This window comes from Magallana gigas, chromosome 3 (assembly GCF_963853765.1).
Source record: "Magallana gigas chromosome 3, xbMagGiga1.1, whole genome shotgun sequence".
NCBI lineage: Eukaryota > Metazoa > Mollusca > Bivalvia > Ostreida > Ostreidae > Magallana > Magallana gigas.
In genome coordinates, this window is record NC_088855.1 from 25,692,266 (window position 1) to 25,704,534 (window position 12,269).

At 34.2% G+C, this 12,269-nt stretch overlaps 1 protein-coding gene across 9 annotated transcripts in view; it reads left to right on the forward strand.

Annotated features, from left to right (window-relative positions):
- The window catches only part of LOC105331446 (helicase domino), a 190,575-nt gene that overhangs the window by 111,562 nt on the left and 66,744 nt on the right, over window positions 1-12,269 (forward strand). For all 9 annotated transcript variants that reach the window (XM_034482479.2, XM_034482483.2, XM_066079068.1 and 6 more), the window contains 2 exons: window positions 1,219-1,421; window positions 12,083-12,252. In XM_034482479.2, coding sequence (XP_034338370.2) covers window positions 1,219-1,421; window positions 12,083-12,252 — 373 coding nt within the window. The remainder of the gene's footprint in view (window positions 1-1,218; window positions 1,422-12,082; window positions 12,253-12,269) is intronic.

Below are 12,269 nucleotides of genomic sequence, written 5' to 3' on the forward strand. Positions count from 1 at the left end.
AGGCCATATAGTAAAAATGTATTAAATCTTAGAAAATCTTCTTCTCTACTCCCATTTATATTTGTTAAAAACTAAATGCATGATTATGATGTCCATGAGGCCCTCTACCAAAATTGTGAAATTCATGACCCCTGGGTCATAGGTTCAGGCTCTAGGGTGGGGCCAATATGGCCATATAGTTAAAATGTATTAAATCTTAGAAAATCTTCTTGTCTACTCCCATATATATTTGTTAAAAATGGCCATATAGTAAAAATGTACTAAATCTTAGAAAATCTTCTTCTGTAATTCCATATTTGTTAAAAACTAAATGCTGGTTATAATGTCCATGAAGCCCTCTACCAAAATTGTAAAATTCTTGACCCCTTTGTTAGGGGTTCAGGCTCTAGGGTGGGGCCAATATGGTCATATTTTTAAAAATTTATTAAATCTTAAAAAATGTTTATCTCTACTCCCACACATGTGGGCAAAAAACTGAATAATTTGGTACAATATCCTTTGAACACCCATATGAACTCGTTGCTCAGGTGAGCGATGTGGCCCCATGGGCCTCTTGTTATCGATTTCAAATGATTTTTACACAAAAATTCAAGTGGTAATAAACTCCCATAATTATGCCCCCCTTCGAAGAAGAGAGGGAATATTGCTTTGCTGCTGTCTGTCGGTCGGTCCACCAACAGTTTGCGTTCATTTTCTTAGCAGAGGATGAACATATTGAAATGAAATTTGGTATACAGGTTTATCATTATAAAATCTAGGTCAAGTTCAATATTGGATACGATCGAGCAATTTTCAACAGAGTTATGGCCCTTGGACGTTGAAAAATTACAGTTATTTGCAGTTTCCACTCATTTTCTTTGCAGAGGATTAAGATATTGAAATGAAATTTGGTATACAGGCTTATGATGATAATATCTAGGTCAAGTACGATATTATATATAGTTCGATATTGGGTATGATAGATCAATTTTCGACAGAGTTATACCCCTTGTTTACGTTTATTTTCTTTGTGGATGTTTCCAAGGGAGGGGGGCATAAGTGTTTTACAAACATCTTTTGTTTTATGGTTTGCATGAATTTTTTTTAAAATTCAGTATCAAATTTTTTTGAAAAAAATTTGAAGTAGGTTGTAGCCAGGTAAAAAGTATCAACCTAAAATCCAAAACCTATGAAAGCTAGTTTCTACTTATTTTAAGTTGTTCATGTATTTGATTACAGGTTTGTGTTTGTGACACCATCAATAGTTTCACCACAGATACAGCTTCATGCTTCACATCCTTCTCCATCCTACCTCAGTGAGCAAAGGAGAACAGAGTTCTGTCTGAGACAACACATTTCGTCACAAACAGACTCCCTTCATTTAATCTCATCAAAAATGACTGTCCAGTTCCCTGAGCTACGATTGATTCAGTATGACTGTGGTATGTATTGTAATTTTGTGTACAGAAATGCACCTGTATCTTTAAATGGGCATTTCATTTTGTGTATTTCATAAATGTTGATGCACTGTAAACCAGCATTTTAAATGTATCGTTATCAGTAAATAACATTTTAAGTCAAAAAGATTCTGAATAATTCTTAAATAAATCATTTCACAGTTTGAATGACTTGTGTTTATAGGTCACCTGAGTCACTCAGGTGACCTATTGCAATTGGTCTTCATCTGTCCGTCGTCGTGCGTTAACTTTTTCACATTTGAAGGTGTGAAGCATCTTTATGGTAAGAAAAAAATAAATTGTGAAATTCATTGCTCTACCACCCCCAGGATTCTGGCCAAAAGCAGGGTCATTTAGTGTTATTGTATGGAGAATGTTTAAAAAAGGTCTAATTTTAGAATAAAAACTGACTGCATTTTGAGGAAAAAAACATTATGCTGTCACCTTTAAAATTATTTCATGCCACCTACATGAAAGGCAAGTGTTATGGCTGGGAGAGGTGTATATTTGTCTAATTATAATACCCGCACTTTCTAAAGAAAGTACAGGTATATTGTTGTTACCCTGTTCTGTCCGTCCGTCCGTCCGCCTGTCATGTTTTACTTTCTCAAACTGCTCTTACATCTTATAAACCAGCAAACTGAACTCTTGGAGTTTGATTTGGGGTGTCATGTTAATTTGTAAAAAGGTTTCAAAAATTCTCTGGTAGTCCTGGGGGTCAAATAATTGTTAAAAAATGATGTTTTTTTCCCAAATAACCTTCTTCCTCAAACTCCTCCGACATTTTCAACAGTAGACAAATCATCTCTTGGAATATGTTTTAGGGTATCCTATAGATGCACAATAAGGTTTTAGAATTTTCAATTTTGTCCTGGGGGTCATTTAGTGACTGAAAAATGATGTTTTTTAACAAACAAAAACTGGTTTCAAAAACGTCATTTTTTTTTGGCAGTAGCCAAATTATTTTTAGAATGTGATTGAGGGTGTCACAATGAAGTGCGATCAGGTTCCAGAATTTATTTTTAGGTCACCTGAGTCACTCAGGTGACCTATTGCCATTGGTCTTCGTCCGTCGTCGGGCGTTGTGCGTCGTGCGTTAACAATTTTACATTTTTAACTTCTTCTTGAAAACTACCAGGCCAATCATTACCATTTTTGGTGTGAAGCATCTCTATGGTAAGAAGAATCTAAACTGTGAAATTTATGGCTCTACCACCCCTGGGGTGCCACGGGTGGGGCCAAATATGCAAAAAAAGCCAAATTTTCAAAAATCTTCTTCTCTACTCCCACGCATGTGAGGAAAAAACTGGTTGCATGGTTATGATGTCCATGAGGCCCTCTACCAAAATTGTGAAATTTATGGCCCCTGGGTCAGGGGTTCTGGCTCTAGGGCGGGGCCAATATGGCCATATAGTTAAAATGTATTAAATCTTAGAAAATCTTCTTCTCTACTACCATATATATTTTTTAAAAACTAAATGCATGATTATGATGTCCATGAAGCCCTCTACCTAAATTGTGAAATTTATGGCCCCTGGGTCAGGGGTTCAGGCTCTAGGGTGGGGCCAATATGGCCAAATAGTAAAAATGTATTAAATCTTAGAAAATCTTCTTCTCTACTACCATATATAGTTTTAAAAAACTAAATGCATGATTATGATGTCCATGAAGCCCTCTACCTAAATTGTGAAATTTATGGCCCCTGGGTCAGGGGTTCAGACTCTAGGGTGGGGCCAATATGGCCAAATAGTAAAATTGTATTAAATCTTAGAAAATCTTCTTCTCTACTCCCATATATATTTGTTAAAAACTAAATGCATGATTATGATGTCCATGAGGCCCTCTACCAAAATTTTGAAATTCATGACCCCTTTGTTAGGTGTTCAGCTATAGGGTGGGGCCAATATGGCCATATAGTAAAAATGTATTAAATCTTAAAAAATCTTCTCTACTCCCACACATGTGGGCAACTGAATACATGGTTATGATATCCACAATCTCCTTTACCTAAATTATGAAATCATGGTCCCTGGGTCAGGGGTTCAGGACATGAGGCGGGAGGGGGGGGGGGGGGGGGGGGAGGGGGGCAATATGGCAATATAGTGTTAATGCATATAATGTTTAAAAATCTTCTTCTCTATTCTCACACATCTGTATAAAAAAAACTGATTAATAATTATGTTTACCAGGAAGTCCTCAACTGAAATATTAATTTTCATGTCCCCTGGAGAATGTGTTTTGACTCTGGGGCAGGAGCAAAATGGATGTATAGATGTTAATGCATATAACGTTAAAAAATTATCTTCTTTACTCCCACACACCTGAAAGGAAAACTGAATTCATAATTTTGTAGACCAGATCTTTTAGTTTTTCACCAAAATTATAGGTTTCACAGTTCTTTTTGAATTAAATGTGGTCGTCATTACAAATTTATAATTTTTCTACTCCAGTATGAAACCTAATTAATTAGATGCATATATGAGACTCCATGACAAGTTTGTGTATGGGATATATGCTACTCAGGTGACCGTTAAGGCCAGTTGGCCTATTGTTTTTTATTAAGGGGATCAGTGGGCAACAAAAAGTGATGTTTATTTGCAAAAAAAAGTATGGTTCCCAGAACCCCTCTTACAACTTTTGGAGTGAGTAGCTACGTCATCTCTTGGGATTCAATTGGGGCTGTCCTATAGATGTGCAATAAGGTTTTAAAAATTTTAATTTCATCCAGGGAGTTAAATAGTAGCAGAAAATTGATGTTTATCACTCCAAAAAAACATAGATCCTAGAACTCCTCGTATGATTTAATGGATAGACACATCATATCTTGGGATATGATAGGGACTGTTTTATAGTGCATTACGGTTTTGAAAAATTAAATTTAACCCTGAGGCCCATTACCTACATAACGTTTGATGATCAAGAATATATATGGTTTAAGGGGTGGGGATCTCAATCATTTTCGAGATATTTGTGCACTTCCTGTTCAAGGGGGATCAACACCACCCCCGGGGCCCATGACCTACATACCGTTTGTTGCCCCTTGACACAAGGAACAAGAATATATATGGTTTAAGGGTGGGAATCTCAACCGTTTTGAGGATATTAAGGGACGTGCTTTTCGAGGGGGGTCAGGACCACCCACAGGGCCCACGACCTACATAACATTTGATGCCCCTTGATATAAGGAACAAGAATATATATGGATAAGGGGTCATGATTTTAATAGTTTATGAGATATATGGTAATTTCCAATTCCTGGGGGGTGGGGTTGACCCCAGGGTCAGATCTAATAAACCCTATGTATTGCCAGTAACAGTCAATATAAGATTATGATCCAACCCCCCCCCCCCCCCCCCCCAAAGAAAAATGGTTGTCTAACCCCAAATGAGAAAAATCAAATTAGATATGCACGCCTATTGTATCCTAGAATTTTGTAAAATTCTGTTCAACCATCTCCGAGAAACAAGTTCAGAGCGGGAAAGAAGAAGAAGAATAATACAATAATTATTACAAGTAATAAGAACCGTACAAAAACATTACTGTAAACGTAATACATTTGGCTGTGGATTCTATTGAGCGCTTTTGGCGGAATGCTACTTTTGCTAAATCAAGTACATCGCTAAATGCCATGCATATATGTAAAGAGTAGTCATGTTCAGAAATACGCTAATTCAAATCTACGTTAACTTTTTCAAAAACTAATTTCCGCCAAATATCGTACCCGCAAATATAATACGTTTACAGTAAGTCTCCAAATTTCATTTGGGAGACTTAATGATAAAGATTAAATAGAGATAAGATCATCAAACATCAATAATTTAAAGATATTTGAAGGAGGAATAATATCTTTTGATTAAGGTGGGAATCTCTATGGTTTTTAGCTCACCTGAGCCAAAGGCTCAAGTGAGCTTTTCTGATCACAATTTGTCCGTTGTCTGTCGTTGTTGTCGTCGTCGTTGTTGTAAACTTTTCACATTTTCATCTTCTTCTCAAGAACCAGATAATTGAGAATTATTGAAAATTTGTTGATATTTTTCAAAAATCTTCTTCTCAAAAACTATTTGGCCCGAAAAGCTTAAAGTTGTGTGGAGGCATCCTGAGGTAGTGTTGATTCAAGTTTGTTCAAATCATGGTCCCCGGGGGTAGGGAGGGGCCACAAGAGGGGGATCAAGTTTAACATAGGAATATATAGAGTAAATCTTTAAAAATCTTCTTCTCAAAAACTATCAGGCCAGAAAAGCTCAAATTGATATGGGAGCATCCTCAAAAAGTGTAGATTCAAGTTTGTTCAAATCATGTTTCCCGGGGGTAGGGAGGGGCCACAATTGGGGGATCAAGTTTTACATAGGAATATATAGAGAAAATCTTCAAAAATCTTCTTCTCAAAAACTATTAGGCCAGAAAAGCTCAAATTCAAGTGGAAACATCCTCAGGTAGTGTAGATTCAAGTTTGTTCAAATCATGGTCCCCGGGGGTAGGAAGGGGCCACAAGAGGGGGATCATGTTTTACATAGGAATGTATAGAGAAAATCTTTAAAAATCTTCTCAAAAACTATCAGGCCAGGAAAGCTCAAATTGAAATGGGAGCATCCTCAGATAGTGTAGATTCAAGTTTGTTCAAATCATGGTCCCTGGGGGTAGGGTGAGGCCACAAGAGGGGGATCAAGTTTTACATAGGAATATATAAAAAAAATCTTTAAAAATCTTCTTCTCAAAAGCTATTAGGCCAGAAAAGCTCAAATTAAAGTGGAAGCATCCCCAAGTAGTGTAGATTCAAGTTAGTTGAAATCATAATGCCTGGGGGTAGGGTGAGGCCACAAGAGGGGGATCAAGTTTTACATAGGAATATATATAGAGAAAATCTTTAAAAATCTTCTTCTCAAAAACTATTGGGCCAGAAAAGCTCAAATTCAAGTGGAAGCATCCTCAGGTAGTGTAGATTCAAGTAGATTCGGGGGTAGAAAGGGACCACAAGAGGGGGACCAAGTTTTACATAGGAATATATAGAGTGGTTTGTTATTGGATATCGAAAACGAATTATCGGTGAATTTTTTTTCAAATTTGAGTAACTTGCGAAAATAAAAATAAAGAGGTAATCGCGGTCAATCAGTTTAAAGCAGCCATGTTTGAATGTTGTGACGCATGACAAACGGGTCAAACTGATAAAGATGAATTTGCTTCTTGTGCAACAGTTTACGTACGAAGGGATACCTGAAACATGCTAAATATATTTGTGCCGATTTCGTTAAGTAAATTGAGGTTAAATATTTTAATGCGTTGACATTTTCACTTGTGAAAGTGGTTTTAGGTTGTTTTGAATTTCGTTTCATTTTTGTTAAGTTTGCTTTTTAACTTGAGGGGAACTATTGTCTTTATTTTGGAATTTTTACGTATCGAATCAAATATAAATTTCGGTAAATCAGACAGTTAATTGTTAACCTGCGCAAAAAGAGCAAAATCTGATGCTCTAACAACATTATATTATAAATAGTATACATTCTATTGGTAATTCGGTACGATCTCTACGTAATGGTTGATTAATGCAACGTGTTTTGTTAAAATGCTCTGCATTTTTATTTGCTCCCCATAAACCCTTGGCGGATTTCATTACGAAAACTCGGTGATGTGGTGGCGCTATCTAGCGAGCAACTTGAGTTGCGCCCCTTGCATATTTACATTTTAATCGAATTAAACAACGGGTTATATATACACTACGGCATTAATACAATTTGAAAACATGTTGACTACCGAACATCGGTACATAATTAACGATGCTATTAAATATGAATTAAGTTATAACCTAGGGAAAGCAAGAAATGTTTTATTCATAGTGTTTTGTAAGGATCTGTACCGGGAGTGAAAAAGTCGCCGATTTATATGAAAGCTACCAGGTATCATTGTCGTGAATAATGCGAACCAAAGAAAGTAAATAAAACTGAGCTCATTGAACCTTTAAAAGCAATAACCAAAAGCAGAAACTAATATACTAACGGGATAGGCAACTTCTACATTCGCCATGTTTACTTCCCATGCTATCACACGAGCATTGACAAGTTTGCAGAACTATGTATAATCCCAGTAAAATATGTAGGTTTTTAAAGCGATCTGGTTAGACCATCGTTGGGGAGGCACTGTACTCGAGAACTTGTGCCTCAACTTGTTATAAGCACCGAATGTTTTACCAAAGATCACACGTGTTTTCTTTTAAAGTTTATATTTACAATCACTGCGATTGGATCAGCTACTTGCAGCTGCAGCCAATCATAAAACGGAGCTTGTCACCGAGTTTTCGTAATGAAATCCGCCAAGGGTTTATGGGGAGCAGAGTAGACCGAAAACCCTTGGCTAGCGAAGATGTTTTATTCTAAATGGAGATTGTTTTCGCTGCTAGAAAGATATAGGTATATATATATATATTATGAAAAATAAATTGTGCTCTTTCTTTGTTTAAGTGCATGTTTTTTCTGTTTTAATTGTTTACACTTTTCTCTTTACAAAACACATTCAGCTGTGTCAAGTTTCGAATTACAAGCAAGATACAGCGCTTTACTCACAGAACTGAGGCCATGCTTTTGTTCATTCTGAATAGGAAATACCAAGTTTAAAAATCTTAAGTTGAATTTAATAAACTCTTGTGAGCAAAAAATTAACTCAAACCAAGCAGAATTGTGAGTTCTGTATCTTGCTTATTATATTCTATGATTGGCGCTGAAATTTTGACCCTATCAGAAATCTTGACAAGCAAAAAAAAAAAAAGATTTTGAGTACGGTTATGTCTAACTTTCAGGGGGGTGAGGGCCCCCCTCCCCCAAAATCCGACGCCTATGCATTGATTATAATAGCTCTTTAACTTATCACTTGACAACATTTTTCATTCAAGTGTATTCATCGATCAAGTAAGAAAGCTTATAAAATGTCAAACGAATTCATGCCTGGTAAACAACATTCATTTATAATGCGGAAGACCAATTAAATTTTTTGAATGCTTTTAATTTGAGCGCCTTGAGGTACAATTTTCTTTTTTCACATATAGAAATTTTTTCAATGAAATACAATAACTATCTAGTATAATGTAGTTGAAGATGAATATGTACCTATATGCATATTCTAATATATAATTTGATCGTTTTATAAAGAGAGAGGACAGAATGAAAATAAAGGGAGTTGGAAGTTAACAGTGTACCCCTACCAAAAATTTAGTTTTAAATCTTGCATAGGATCTTGTTTTTGGTAAAAATGGTATTTCATAAGGGTACAATGTCAAAGATTAAGTATAGGAAAATAAGTGTAAAATTTGGATACAGTTTACTTTATGGTATTCTTTTTTTGTTTCTCTACCGAGGGGCCATATGGCACAATATCCTTTGAACACCCATATAAAGCTATTGTTGCTCAGGTGAGCAGGTGAGGGATGTGGCCCCATTGGCCTCTTGTTTTTATTGATTTATCATAATTCATTGTTTGATCACATGCTGCGCTCGCCCCTACGGTCGCACCATAAAATATATTATTAAGAATTTAAAAATGAACTTTATTTTTAAAAAAAAATTTATAATACAACTCAAACATTTTTATCTCAAGAATTATTTCTTTCTTCTTTAAAATAATTTTAGTTAAATACAATTTCAGCTATCATTTATTTATTGCATATTTTAAACTGAACATGCATAAATAAGCATAGTAATGCAAAGTTATGCCATGTAATGCCAGCATTACACTAGATTTTGGAAAGTAATGCATTACATTACCATTACTCATAATGCTCATTTTGTGGCATTACACATTACTAGCATAACTTTGAAAACATGTAATACATTGCAATGCATTACCATTACATTTAGCATTACCGCAAGCCTGTAAGGTTGTATTAATGATAAAACAGAAAAAATTCTTCACGAACCAGGATAGATTAACAAGAGTGTACGATAAAGTAGACAAGTGGCAGTTAATCTGAAATTAATAACAAGTAGATTTATGCTAAAAGGAATGCTGATTCAGAAGTGAAATAAATGATAGACGCGATAAAGAAACAGAGAAAACTCATAAGGGTCCCAGAGATGGCACTTAAGGTGGCTCTATACACCCACAATTTATTCCAATTTTCAATAGAAGACCACAAAACATACTTATCAAATATCAGAATGATAATAGGGATACTATAGGTATTTAAAAAAAAATTTAAATGTTTTTTCATGTTTTTTTTAAATAATTTTAAAAAAATTAACTATTAACAAATTGAGAGAAATTTTTTTGTCAGATGATGGATATTTCCTTCGCACAGCTAAAAAAAATATAACACTTCTTCACATTCAAAAATGTTATTATTACAATTTGTTTTAGTATTTCCCCAAAACATTATTTTTCATATTTTCTTACTCTGTTGACAAATCATCTGAAAAAGCTGCTTGATGGGAAAATGTATTTTAATAAATGTGACCAAAAAAAATTGAATGAAAATTGCAAATAAACACAAAATATATTTTTAATTTCATTTGGTGTGAAAGTTCCTCAGGAAAGAGTTATCGTTCCTAAGTCCCAAGGCCCAAACACATTGGGGACTTTTCATTTCTGAGTTGAAGAAAATTTCCTAAATACCATGTTGGAATAATAAATACATACATATTTCATTATAGTGAATACATTCTCTTTAATGCAAAACTAAGTTAAATAAATAAAGGGGAAAATTAACTAGTAGGATTTATGTATCCCAACCTGAGAGAAATTCAAAGCTACCCTCCCATCCCCTTAAGGTGGTAAGGAACATCTGTCGATATTAATGTGAATTAAAGTATATTATAATTGAAATACTTTCACCGGTTAAGAATTTTCTTTCACAGTATTCAACCAAAACTTATTGTCTTCAACGGGATTCGAACTCATGACCTCCAGATTTGTAGTTCTACGCTGTTAGATGTTGGTGATGAGAAAAAAACTACTATTTTAAAAACTATACTTGATTTTATTGTTTGTTTCGATAAATAATACGACACAACGTGAAGATGTCACATACCACATAACTTGTTCAGTAATGAATTTTCCAATTAAATTTAATCTATTCATTTAACATATTTTCAAAAGAGCGGTCCCCAGATAATTCGCCTTAGTTTAAATCAGCTAGTATTGGAATTGCATTCTTTCAGATTTACTTTTTTGCGTACTGCGTCATCAAAAGGTGGTGTATAGAGCCACCTTAATTAGTCTGTCTCTTAGTATGGCCATTAAGAAATCGAGTTTAAATAAATGTAGCTTGTTTGATATTCACTTTCCTTGTGGAATACAATATGGACAATTTGTTTTCTGCTTGTGACTCATAGTTATGACTAAGATATCCCACTCCTCAATGTTCTTGTATCAAGAATTTCATGAGAAGTATATAATTGAAATCAGTAGACAAAACATACTTAAAAAATAAAAAGATAATGGTGGGTCAGTGTTCACCCCTCTGAATTATGGTCAAATTAATTTGACCTTTTTGCACCTAAAATGCAATTTCAGCCTGATTAAGATTTGTTGTCAGTATTTTTGATTATAAGCAAACTTATTTCTTCAAATATTGTTTTTTATTATGCACAAAGGTCACAGTGAATATAGGGATTACGAAAAAAAAAAGTGTACAAAGCTGCATTAAATTTTTAAGACCTTTTTGCACTTAAAATAGACAATTTCTACAACAGTTACAATTTGATTTGAAATTTAATCAATCTAGATATGTATTCAGTATCATTTTGACATAATGAAATATGGGGGTCGGTGATGTCAAATTTTAGATATATGGCTGTAAAGGTAAAATTCTCACAAGATTTGGCTTAAAAAATTCAGACATTTTCTTAATACTTGCATTATTTTATGCTTAATATCTATCAATCTTTCAAGATTTAATTTAATACATGTCAAACAGAACCTATAGAATATGTTACAAACCTATCAAATGTTAAAAATGTATATAATGAATAAAGTATAGTACAAAGAAAGATATATTGAAAATTCATAAAAATGTATATAATGAATAAAGTATAGTATAAAGAAAAGTATATTGAAAATTCATAAAATTGCTTGTTTCTGTCATTTTCATCTAAAAAATAAAAAAAAATAAAAACCTTCCACATGAATAAATAGTTCTGCCCGAAAACTTGTTTGTTTCTCAAATTCAGATGGATTTTTTCTTTATGAATGTTTTTGTAATTATGAAATTATAATCTTTCTGTTATGATTAAATTAATACATTCATATTCATTTAAAATATAATGATCATATGCACAATGAAATCAAAACGTGAGGAGTGAGATACCTTAAGAGGGGTCCTCTGGACCCATAAAGACCATTTTCAAAATAAATCACTGAGGAACTGTTGTTCAGGTGAGCGATGTGGCCCATGGGCCTCTTGTTTAGATATGATATGTTAGTGTATACCAATAAAATTTGCATTACACAGTTTTGGCAGTCATACTCCTGTGGTATCCAGAAACTTTTGGAAAATGGGTTCAATTTTTAATATTCTTTATATTTTACACATTCCCCAAATTTGATTAAATTTTGGCTGGAGAAAATGTGCACTATACACAAATCTTTACGCCAAGTCTTTGGAGACCTAATTGAAATATGTGTACGAAATTCTAAACAATAAATTTAAGGTCTTGTAATTTCAGGAAAGTTGCAAGTGATGGATATTCTGTTAAGACAACTTAAGTCGGGAAGCCATAGAGTGCTGATATTCACTCAGATGACCAAAATGTTGAACATTCTTGAAGCCTTTTTGAATTACCATGGTCACAGGTATCTACGACTTGATGGAACCACAAAGGTTGAGCAAAGACAGGTAATGAAATTAATTCA